At 29.1% G+C, this 13,221-nt stretch overlaps 1 protein-coding gene across 1 annotated transcript; it reads left to right on the forward strand.

The window, feature by feature from the left end:
* Window positions 1-3,840: 3,840 nt before the first annotated feature.
* LOC100809888 (transcription factor bHLH25) lies at window positions 3,841-8,162 on the forward strand. The gene is made up of 4 exons (XM_006595118.4): window positions 3,841-3,960; window positions 4,039-4,401; window positions 7,293-7,652; window positions 7,780-8,162. The coding sequence occupies exons 1-4, from the start codon at window positions 3,925-3,927 to the stop codon at window positions 7,873-7,875; spliced, it is 855 nt and encodes a 284-aa protein (XP_006595181.1). The 5' UTR covers window positions 3,841-3,924; the 3' UTR covers window positions 7,876-8,162.
* The last annotated feature ends 5,059 nt before the right edge of the window (window positions 8,163-13,221 follow it).

Here is a 13,221-nt window from a genome sequence, read left to right on the forward strand (position 1 = left end):
CTGATTTCTTGGGCCAACAAAAGGGTGCGTCGTTTTCTGTTTTAATTGTCTTTTTCCCTTCCACTCTGTCACGCTCTCATTTTTTTTTCATGCACACCTATATTCAACAAAACTGGCGGAAAGATTGAAAATTAATTAGAAGTTCATAAATAATTTATTAAATTAAAATTATTTAGTAAAATTAATTATTAAAATAGTTTGAATGTATAAAATGATAAAATAATTATTAAAATTCTAATTTATTTTAAAAAGATAAATAAATAAATTTATTAATAATAAAAATAAAAAAGTATAAAATATTAGAAGTTAAAAATTAACATTTTAAACAATATTCCGTCAAATAACATTTAAAAAACACTAAAAATTCCCCAAAAATAATAAAAACAATTAATTTATTGAATAATTAAATAATTTTTTTTAACTAATACAAAAATTAAAAATTAATTAAAATATTTTAACCAACTTAAGATTTCTCGCCTCCCCTGTACCTCCCGCTATAGTTCTCTGGTTTTCTTCTTATCTCATTAGATTTTATTCCATTCCTTTGTACACATCTACTGTATATTCCATCAAAATATTCAATTTTATTTTGGTACTTCGGTTCTTTCCATTAGACAAAAATACCGAGGTTAAAAAATGCTTTTCTTTAACATTTCTTTTTCTAGTATTATTGTTTTCATATTTTTTTCTTATTAAATTTTTAGGTTAAAGTACAGTTTTAATCGTAAAACGTTAGTTTCACGTGTTACCAATAACATTAGTTTCTTCTTAATTTTGGATGAAATATTTATTTTGATTTTTGGAAATACATTTCCTATATTCTTTGTATTGAATTATGATGCTTCTCTCAAGAGCATGGACGATTTTTTTTTGTCAAGTTTGAATTTTTTTTAAAGAAAATTATACATCGTTACTTTACACAAGATGAAGTTATATGATATTAGTAAATGTGAGTGTGACTTCTTATATTTATAATGTATTAGTAATTAAATTTTACATGTTATATTTTATGCATGTATCTTTCATTAAAACCATTATAACTTTATTATACAATTTTTTGGTTCCCTATATTTTATTCTCAAAACATTTTTATTTCCTTTTAGACTGTATCATTTAAACTTGTCAATTACACTTTTAAAGTTAACCAATTCTTATACTTTACATCTAATGAAGACTAGTTTTTCTCTAGATTGTCTTTTAATGGTTGATCTTTGAAAGAAGTTGCCAATCCCTACAGATGATAGTGTTAAGCCACGACATGCATAAGTGAGATTGCCAGGTGATTCTTACCTACCTGTAAATTAATCTAGGCCCCAACTCCACACATGTATCTACTTTTTTACAATATGTATTATTATTCTATTGAATTTTGGACTTATGTTTAAGAACTCTTGTAGATACAATCACTTATTTTACCATGAATGATCGAGTCCTTGTCAAAATAATTTAACTTATGTTGATATTAATTGTGAGATGAAAATAAAAGAGAAATAATTTTTAAAATGATAAATGAAGTTAAAATAAATTCAAGACTTGAGTTGTTTGGTTGTAGAAAAATAAGTGAGAAATAAAGTAAATAAAGATAATAATTTTTTTATTATTTGAATAAAATAAAATGAGAGATTTTTAAAAACGTGTGAAGTTACAATTATATCCATAGGTATATCTGAAACTATTAGAATACACAAGGGAAAATGTCTATAAACAAATACTTGATATCATACACCCACTTACAAGGTGCAAAACCTCCCTTCATTATGGGATCCACCAAGACACCAACAACTCATTTCCTCACAATCTCCACTTTATCAAATCGGGTAGACCATTTCTGTCTTAGCTCATACGCTCTAAATCAGGGCTACCAAACAATGCGTTAAAGAAAATTGTCCCACTAAAATTTGAATTGAGGTTAAATATGGGCACAATATAATGTTATTCTTCAACGAACTTTAATGTTACTTTTAAAAAATTTACTAATTGCAAATTTAGGTGTTGCTAAACATAATGTGTGGTAGTGATGGATATATGCTTCAGTATTCAAGTGTTGCACGTGCTTGATTTATAGAACGTTGAAAAAGCGGACTTTGGTTAGACCTTGGAAATAATCAGGTTTCTAATTACATGAAGAAAAAAAAATACAGTAAGGCATGAAGTTTATGTGTCAAATTCAACTAGAAGTAAATGTCATTCATTATTATATTCTTATTTAACTCCATCACAAGGGGGGAGTTGGTACAGCTAAAGTTTATCAATTTTTGTAAGCAATCATTCTTTTGGGCAGAATTATTTCGGCAAATCCCCAACTTCATTCAGACTTACGTTCTAATTATTCGTTTGTTTTTATTAATACTCGCGTCCTATTTAATGTGAAAAAGAGGAAATGGTATTTTGAGAGAGATCTTCTCAACCCCAATTTTATTTAAATTTTATCATATAATCTTGTATATCAAAATGTATTTTTTTCATATTAACAATAGTAAAAATTATTTATTATTTTTTGTAGATGATTAAACTCCACTTAAAAAACCTAATTTTTGTCTGATTACTTTTTTTTGAATTTTTTTCTTTTTAATTATATATATATATTAAGATAAGAACTGAAGATCAAATTTAAAAATTTAAATTTAATGTTATTCGAATGAACGACATCTAATGCTTTATACGTACATTTTTAAAAATTATTAAATTATTCTAAAAAAAAATGAGGACTCATTTATGTGAACCCGGTTTAATGTGAAGCTAGTACTAGGCTACTAGCATTGATTCACTCATTCAGCAAAAAAAAAAAAAAGAAGAAGCATTGATTGACTCAACAGTGCAGGAGGTCCCACGTGATGTTGCTGATATGAGTTGGCAGCCATACATTATTATCATTAAATCATCTCCCGCGTTCACATACACACAATCAGTGATCGAAAGGCTGAAATAAAAGCAGCATGATAAACGAATCTTTATATTTTCCATTGTCTGTTCCCTCCCCCACCGTCCACTATCTACATCAGTGCTTAAATGATTTTATTTATATTTCACTTCAAATTTTATTTTACTAAAAATAAATATTTTTCTATTGAAAAGCATCTAAATTCTCTAATGAAAAGTAATATTTAAGGGGGGAAATGTAAAAATCATTTTTAACTAAATAAACAAAATGTATTATTTTTTAATTACAATACATGAAAATTAACAAGAGATATACTTTTATTTATTTACACTAAATAAATTTATCGTTAAAAAGTTTCATTTATCATATATTTATGTGTTGATACAAACTACATTTTTTACCACGTTTAATTTATTGTAATTCATCTTTATAAAAAAATATATCTTCTCTTAATTTTTTTTATGAGACTCAAATTTAAGATTTCATTTAAGAATTTGAGTCTAATTTAAACAACTAACGTAATTATTAAATATTAAATGCATAACATTTATTTGAATGTTAATTAGATGCCTATATATCTATAAATAATAAAAATTCACATGCAATTGTTTAAAGGAAGAAAAAAAATATCAAAGTGATTATTACTTCCGTTGAAGTATAATTCTCGTTTCAGATTATTTTATATATATTAAAAAATAATAACTTAAATAAAAAAGAATAATAACTTTATAATATTAACATTATTATTATTTATTATTTTTATTTTTTTAGTTGATATTATTAATATCATAAGTAAGAAATATGTACGAGTGTAAAAATTAATTAATATTATATTAAAAAAAATAAAATAATAATTATTTTGAGATTTTTTTTTTACTTGAAAATCATAATGTATCGAAGGAAGGAAGTAATATATTTTTTTTTATTATATTAGAGTATATTGGTAGTATATAGTAATTGTTGTTATTTAAATGCCGTGGTTGTCATGAGAGTTGTTGTTGGTGCTGGGGAAGACAGAACAGGCAGTTTAATTTGTTGTTCTAATGGAGCAATCATGGGAGAATTGGCCTCTTGATATGGTAATGATACTAGCTGCTATAGTCTCATAATCATGGATGTATATATTGATGGTCTGTGTTTGAAATGATTGTAAACAGGGAATGGAGGAAGACAGGGATCTGAGGGATGAGGAGGAGTTCCTGAGAAACATCCTCAGTGAACCTTCTGAGAGTGAGATGGTAACCGTTGGGTCAGCCAAAAGGCCTCCGAGGACATACATTTTGTCTTTTGATAACTCCACCATAATACCAGCTACTCCTGAACCCACTTCCAGAAAACGCACACGCCAACCACAAAATCTCAACTTAGAACCAATTAAACCAAACCCCAACACCCAGCCTGGAAAGAGGGGTAGAAGCTGTTCCCAGACTCTGGATCACATTATGGCCGAAAGAAAAAGGAGACAGGAACTCACCCAGAAGTTCATTGCTCTTTCAGCCACTATCCCTGGCTTGAAGAAGGTACCTTGCTTCTCTAATTCATCCATCATCCATTCATTTCTCACTTTTCCTTTTCTTACAACAACAATCTAATGTCACTGTTTAAGCCTTAGTTCAATTCAAACATATATGTTTTTAATATACTATCAAGAGCTACAACGTCATATTCAATAAATAAATAATTCTGCTATTGTTAATTCTTTTACTAACGTTGTTAAGATCCTACACTAGTCGATAAAACATCTGTTTAATTACAGATTCTGCTCTCATCTTTCGCCTCGGTACTGGAAATGGAATAGTGGAATCCTATGTAGAGATTAGAGTATATTCTTATGATTTTCTTTTTTTAATTCTTTCCTTCGTATATAGATTAACTTTTGAGAGATATTAGAAATATTAGTTCCTTACTTGATATATTCTGTTATTTTTAGATGAAAACTTAAAATTATTAATTTTGATCTTCACAAACATCGATGGGTTGTGTTGTGCTGCAGCTGCAGCGATGACGACGGGGTCTTGACATTTCCGAAACAAAACACATAAGAAAAGCTTTAAAATAAAATTGTAGTATACTCTACTAATAAAGCCCGAAAAGTGAGTACAACTGTAATAATAACATCACACGCACATGCTAATGCTATATGCCTGGACTCAAGGCATGAGGAGATTATGTGTCTTTGTCTATATGTGAACACGGCTTCTTTTTAGAAACTGTAAAACAAGTATATAAATAAAGATATATTATTTTGAATATTTAATAAGTTAAAATTATAATATATGCTTAATTTATTTTTTATTGATTTATTTTAAAAATAAATTAAATGCACTATATATAATTGTTTACGTGTGTAATATAAACATCGTCGTTGTCATCAAACGCCCAAAAGCTCATATAAAGGACAAAGTGTCTTATGAGTGTTTTTATTTCATAAACCTCCTGTTTGTTATTGTTGAATGCAAAGTTAACCGAAAAAATTTGCAAGAAAAGCTAAAGAAAAAAAAAAGGGAAATAATGAATGAGATTCCATAATTGAGTTAATTCTGAAAGTTATATGGATGGTTATATATAATCCATTACAACAGTAACTAATTTCCAACCAACTAAACTAATTTCTAATTAATTATTACTAGTTTCAACCAACTAAACTAACTTCCAACTAACTAGTTAAGTAATACTATGAGTCCCCTCAAACTAGGAATGACTATTAGACATACCTAGTCGGGAATGCAGAAATTTAAAAGCACCAAACATTAGGGCTTTAGTGTAAACATCAACCAATTGATTTGCAGAAGGAATGTGAAGCAACTTCAGAAGATCACTTAACACCTTCTCTCGAACTATGTGACAGTCAATCTCAATATGCTTTTCATGAAACACTAGATTCATAACTATGTGAAGGGTAGATTTGTTATCACAATACAAAGTAGCATGTTTCTAAAAGTCTACTTTGAATTCTTCCAGCAGATAGGTAAGCCATTGTAGTTCACAAATGGCACTGGCTAGTGCTCTGTATTCGGCTTCTGATGAGCCTCTGGATACATGGCTTGTTTCTTGGATTTCCATGAAATTAATGAGTCGCCAATATAAGTAGCATAATCAGTGATAGAACTTCTGGTGTCAATTCAACCATCTTAGTGAAAATCACAAAACCCCTTTAAATGAACTTTACTTGCAATAGAAAGGAAAATCCATGCTACTGGGGATCCCTTAATATATCTGAGAATTCGAACAACAGCCTGTTGATGAGTTTAGGTGGGAGCAACAACAAATTGGCTCAGATTTTGCACAACATAAGTGATATATGGTAGTGTATTAGTCAAGTAGACTAGCCTACCAATTAACCTTCTGAAAGAGGAAACATCTTCCATTGAAAGAGGAGTTCTTGATTGTTGATTCAGCTTAGTAGCATAATCTGACGGAGTAGGTACTGGCTTAGATCCAAGCATACCAACATCACTGAGAATGTCTAAGACATACTTTCTTTGACATAGATTGATACCAGTAAGTTTTCTGGCTACTTCAAAACCTAAGAAGTATCTCAAGTAACCTAAATCCTTTATCTTAAAAGCATTATCTAGCAGCTGTGTAATATCTTGTATTTCAATCAAATCATTGCCTGACAAAACAATATCATTCACACAAACTAATAGAGCAGTGATAGTGTTGAATCCATGTTTGAGAAACAAAGAATGATTTGAAGCACACTACTTGTACCCACGTGAAATAAAAAAGGAAGACAATCATAAACCTCGTGCCTACCAAATGTAGAGCTAACCGAGAAAACTTGCAAGAAAAGCTAGAGAGAAAAGAAAATAGGAAACAATGAATGAAATTCTGGGTATTGAGTTAATTCTGAAAGTTGTACATATGTTTATATATAATAACTTCCAACCAACTAAACTAACTTCCAACTAACTAGCTAATTAACACTAAGATTAACTTGTCTTTGAATGATTTATTTATGTGATACAACCTTGCTCTCACACCATCCTTAAATTTTAAGGATTCCCAAGATTAATAATTATAAAAAATCAATAAGATCTTGAAATATATGATTTTCACCAATAATAGATAAATAATATATATGTATTTTCATAATGAGATTTCTCTCCTATGCATAAACAAGATTTTACTTTCTTGACTTTTCTTGTCTATCTACGTTTGCGATAACTAGATGTCACAGAGAACACTTTTTGTCAGGAAGATGACTTTATTTCACGTTAGTGAGTATTAAATCCTTTTATAACTACTATTTAACCTAATTACAATTTAATTCTTAATTATTATTTATTTATTTATTAGTTCATGCATAAATCATATGTTTAACGTGAGACATTAATTCTAACATGATTTATATAAGTAATACAATGAGATGATGGCTTTAACAAGCAATAAACATTAATTTATATAGACGGACAAGAGTTCTATACTTGGCGAAGCAATTGATTACGTGAAACAACTTCAAGAACGCGTGACGGAGCTTGAACAGAGAAACATGAGAGGGAAAGAATCAATGATAATCCTCAAGAAGAGTGAAGTGTGTAACTCAAGTGAAACAAATTCTGAGGATTGCTGTAGAGCCAGCGAAATGCTCCCTGATGTTGAAGCAAGAGTGATGGAGAATGAGGTACTCATTGAGATCCATTGCGAGAAGGAAGATGGGGTTGAGCTCAAAATATTGGACCACCTTGAAAATCTTCAACTCTGTGTCACCGCCAGCAGCGTATTGCCCTTTGGGAATTCAACTCTTGGTATTACTATTATCGCTCAGGTACACATTAATTCTCTACAACTACTTCTAATGCATATATATCTTCTATTAATCTGAATATATTTTCAATTTATAATTGTTAATTATTACCCAAATTGCGACAACTTCGGTGTCTATTGTCGTGCAGATGGGTGACGCGTACAAAATGAAGGTGAATGATCTAGTCCCAAAACTAAGACAAGTGCTGTTGAATCGCATGAACGTCAATACCGATCCGTACTAGTGTATCAAATTATTCAAGCAGATTGTTGTGTACGGACTCACTCTTTTTCTTCTTCTTTTTTTTTATTTATTTTTTGTGGTCCGATCGCGTATGAACTTTGAAGCTGTAAAGGTTTGACAAGTTTGTTGGGCTTTGTGTAGGAGTTTGATCTTTATGCTTTTATGAGTAGGTAGCACTTTATAGTTTTGTGTGTGTCTTGTGCTGCTCGAGTAACAGCACATCTCTCATGTGCAATCTTCCCGTTCGTGCTCTTGTACATAACATCAATCAAACGTGTTTGGGATGAACTCATGTTCCGTTATTATTGTTATTATTATTAGGTTTAATTACTTATTTAGTTCTTATAGTCTCCAAACTTATTTATAGTTAATAAGTGACTTTTTAGTCTCTGTAGTTTACCTTTTAATTTTCAATAGGCCCCTACCTTCACTCCCTTCCACTTCTCCTCCATCGACGAAAAAATCTCGTGCGTCGCCGTCGACGGCGGCCTAGTGATGAACAATCCAGCAGTAGCTGTCGTCACGCACGTCCTCCACAACAAGTGCGATTTCCCGTCGGTGAACGGCATGGAGGATCTCCTCGTCCTGTCCATCGGAAACAGAGCTCAAGCAAAGAGAATGAACAACGCCGGTGAGTGCTCGACGTCGACAGTGGTTGACATTGCGCTCGACGGCGTTTTCGAGACCACTGACCAGATGCTAGGAAATGCCTTCTGTTGGAACCGTACGGACTATGTCAGGATTCAAGTATGTCATTAATCACACTGTTTGGTTCTCTGGAGAATGGGGAAAACGATATGAAAGCTAAAAGAAAATGAAATTAGATTTAATAAATTGCATCGATCTCAGTGAATTGAACGCTACTTCTTACTCCGTTTTCGATGAACAGGACGAGGAGATCTTGCACGCCGTTCATCGATGGGAAATCGTGCTTCTTGTGGAGGACGTGCGTGACGGCAGCTGCTGTCAGATTGTTCATCACCAGGCCATCGTCGACGGAGGAGAAGTGGAAGGGAGTGAAGAGGCCAGGGGTCGCCGACGGTGCGAGGTGCGGTCCTCGCAACAATAATTTGACGGTGTTAAATAATTTTAACGATAGGGACCTATTGGGAATCAAAAGGTAAACTACATGGACTAAAAAAGTCATTTATTAACTATAGAGACTAAAATGGATAAGTTTGAAAACTATAAAGATTAAATGGGTAATTAAACCTTATTATTATTATTCTCAGTTCGTTCTTGACTTCAATATTAGTTTTCTCAAATAACTCACCATAATCGTAAGAGACAAATAAGCTCCAATTATTAGAACAAATATTGAATATGGCGTAAAGGCGTAGGGTTCATGACCTTGTGTGTACGACATCGATCATAATGAAGAAAAGAGTGACAGTGGATTAACTTCTTGAATTTTAAGCCATACCCGACCCTAAATTGGGGATCACACTCGTGAGTTGATGAACATTTTCTATTAATTTTTCACACAGTCAAATAATTTTAATGTATGACTTGAAAATAATAGTATTGTTATTATTAGTAATTAAATATAGAACATTAGTTCATTCGAGGTTTGGTTGATAGAAACATTTAAGATTGGAGGCTTGTTTATATTTTATGACTAAAGGACTTATTTAGTTTTTTATTTCACTTTTTTTTATTTAACTTGTTCTTTTATTTTTTAAACAACTCATTTCAATTGTTTATGTTTTAAAAATAATTATTCCATTAGTGTAAACTTAACACCTTCAATAAAATAAAACATTAGCGACTAAAAGCAGCACAAAATATGTAAGTTTTACCTAGTAATAGCAACAAGCCTCATCTCCTTCCTCCTTTCACTCTCATGTTCCTTATCTTCTTTTCCCATGGCCGCCATGATGAATCCCTCTGCAAAACCCTTGTCGAGAAGCACACCACGATGGAAGCCAAAGGCAATGCCCTCCGCACCCTAAAATCAAGGTCGCTAAAGTCCCCAAACCCAAAATCAACTCCTCCATTGAAGCCCTAAATGCCGGCAAGCTTGTTGCAATCTGAAGACAAAGCCCTAATCTGGTTCATGGATCTATAGCAACTTGTTTCATTTTAAATAAGATTTTTCCAGAGATTCATTGGCATGTTGATTATATGATTTTAGTTGGCAATTGGACTAGCTTTTGGAACAATTATAATGGAGGCTTGTTACTTATATTGGGTTTGGGATGACAGAAGAAGATGAGGGAGGAGGAAGGAGAAGTGAGAAGAAGAAAAAAAAACTTACATATTTTGTGACAACTTTTAGTCCCTAATATCCTTATTTTATTAATAGTGTTAAGTTTACACTTACAAAATGATCATGTTGGTCCTTTGTTTAAAATATAAAGGAACAAAATAAGTTTTATAAAAAATAAATGATCAAATTAAATAAAAATAAAAAATGATCAAATGGGATATTTAACCTATTTTTATTATAAAAAATAATTGTCATGAATTATTGAAAAATAATCCAACAAAAACATAAACATAAGATATTCAAAGTCCCTTCAGAGAACATAGTGGAGAGAGATAAGTTATATATAAATTATGTTTAACAAAACTAGTTGGAAACTAAAAACTTAACTAGTAATTAAAAGTTGAAAAACTAATTTACTAAATTATGAATGTTCGATAAGATTAACTGTAGCTAAAAAGTGTAAAATAATAGAAAAATAATATAATTATGATTTATTTTAAAAGAGTAATTAGGAAGTTGAATAAATATACTAAGGAGAAAAATGAAAGAAAATATAAAAAATTAGAAATTATAATTTTTAAAAAATATTACTTAAAGTAATATTCCAAAAAATATTAAAAACTATTAAGAAAATATTAAAAAAGATTTGTTTAGCAAATAGTTAAACTAAAATAGCTTGTCAAATATAATCATAATCATATTCTTTTCTCATCATAGATATGCTTCTTAATATTAGTTATTCTTTTTGTATAATTAAATTTCTACGTTAAAAATGATTTATCACGACAAATAATTTCTAAATGGTGAACACTTATGTTTTTATATTTAATTATATAATTTTTTTAGGGATAAAATATGTTTCAACCCTATACTTTAGTTAAATTTTATTTTTAGTCTTTAAACTTTTATATCGTAGAATTTATTTTATAAAATTTATAATATTATAAAACATGCTTTTAGTTCTCCATTACAACCGGAAGTTAAAAAAAGCACATAAATTGGAGAGTATGACCATAGGGACTAAAAACTCTTTTTTTTTTTTTCTAGTGTGGACACTATATTATTTTGATAAAAGAAAGAAAAAAAAGCAGAAAAGATATCAAAATAATAGAAAAATAGTAAAAAATGTTATTTAAATGGGCAAAATTAAAAAATAAAAGAAGTAAAAAAATTACTCTTTTACTTATTTGAAAAAGGAGAGTAAAAAGAAATGGATAAATTGTCTAAAAAAACTTTTTACCCATATAAAAAAAATCAACATTATATTTTTTATACAATAGTATATTTTGTAGACAAAATATAAATCTATGACTCCCACGGATGCAAAAAGCTATATTTTCTTTTCTAAACTGCTTTTCCAACCCAAAAAAAAATATTATTTGGATTGGCTATGTGGTCAATGAAAAGAAACTTCTTGAATAAAGTTTCACAAGAAAATGGTTGCATCAATTTTAATAAAATTAGGATCTTGTTATATTTTTAGTAATGATATAGGATGAGTTTGTTTAAACTTAAAAAATAATTTTAAGATAAGTATTTTTTTATATAAATGTTTTTTTAAGACGTAAATAAAGTTTATTTCTTAAAATAAGTTAAAAAAAGTTTTTTTTAAACAGAAATTATTTAGATATACATGTATAGAAATAAAAAGTTCTTTATTTTATTACAATAAATATTTATTTCGATAAATAAGTTTAAATAAACTGATTTATAATCGAAGAGAAATATAATGTTCATCTGATTGAGTAGGTTAATTTTATAGTAACAAAAAAAAAAAGAATAAGTGAATTTTTTAAAATAATTATATTTTTCTTTAATCAAACTGATTAATGTAAGTTTTATTCAAGACTTGTAAGAAAGACAAAACCCTCAAATTAATTAGCCTTTCTTGTAAGACTCGAATTGATCCAATATAACGGAAAGTGAACTTTTATACACTAGTTAATCAATTAAATAATTAAGAAATTAACTGTTTCTTTTAATTAAATAAACTATTTAAAATTCAGGTGGAATAACTTTTTATATAAAAATAAATCATATCCGACGAACACAATCACGTTATTTATGTGGTAGGTTTGGCTTTTCACTTTCTATTTGATTTGATAGAATGGAACGTGTTTGGCATGATTATAATTAGATGGTAATAAAAAATGATCAATGATTAGGTAGGATATTCATTTTCCTTGGCTGTATTAAAAAAAATATAAATGTCTATACTTAATTATAATTGGTGTCATACTTAGATATAGATATTGAATTCACTATTATACTTTAATTAAATAAAAATATTACGGTAAAAAAAACTATTTTATTTTATTTTCCTAGATTAAAACATTTTATTTGTTTTGTACTAAAAATACATGAAGTAAATGTTCGTCTTATTTATTAATGTAATTTCAATTATTCCTTTTTTATTTTTCATTGTTGTTTGACCATCCATGCATATATTTTTAGGGATTATTCATTGGAAAATGACCATGTCTAAAAAACTAGGAAAGAACATCTCAATATTGCATTTCTAGGGATAAAATCACTTTGTTGTGCCTCTGCATACATCTTTATATTTAATGTTGTTTATGATTTCATCTTTAGAAATGAATTTGGGAGAGAATAGATGAATTAGACATTTCATTGTGAGGGACAGGGGGTGAAAATTAGTAAATGTGGATGGAAATTGAGAAAACATTTAATAAAGAAAAATATTAATATTACATAAAAGGTAATTAGATATGCTAGATCCTAACATAATTACATTGAACTCATATTTTACATTCATCTTTCTTCTCTTGTTTATTTTATTATTCTTGTCTTTTTAAATTTAATTTATTTCCTTCTCTTTATTTCTATTATACTCCCTCTTCTCTTACTTATAAATTAGATAGTAACACAAATACACACAAAGTCTCAGTGAACTCGATACTCGTATTGTCAATCGATTAACTAGTATACAAATATTAAACATTTTTACATTTGAATAGATTCAAGGCATGTTCTATACGTATATATATTCATCTGTTCACATTCTTTTTTATTTATTTATTAATTTTTTTTAGCTTGTTTCAAATAAAATTATTTTTTAAAGAGGATAATTTTGAGGGGAAAAAAATAAGTTTTTCCGTACTCTCTTTGTCTCTATGT

This window comes from Glycine max, chromosome 13 (assembly GCF_000004515.6).
Source record: "Glycine max cultivar Williams 82 chromosome 13, Glycine_max_v4.0, whole genome shotgun sequence".
Taxonomy (NCBI): Eukaryota; Viridiplantae; Streptophyta; class Magnoliopsida; order Fabales; family Fabaceae; genus Glycine; species Glycine max.

Coding starts and splice junctions, on each gene's coding strand:
- LOC100809888 (XM_006595118.4), top strand. CDS start 3,925: ATGGAGCAATCATGGGAGAATTGGCCTCTTGATATG. Junction 3,961..4,038: donor AGAATTGGCCTCTTGATATG/GTAATGATACTA, acceptor GATTGTAAACAG/GGAATGGAGGAAGACAGGGA. Junction 7,653..7,779: donor GTATTACTATTATCGCTCAG/GTACACATTAAT, acceptor ATTGTCGTGCAG/ATGGGTGACGCGTACAAAAT.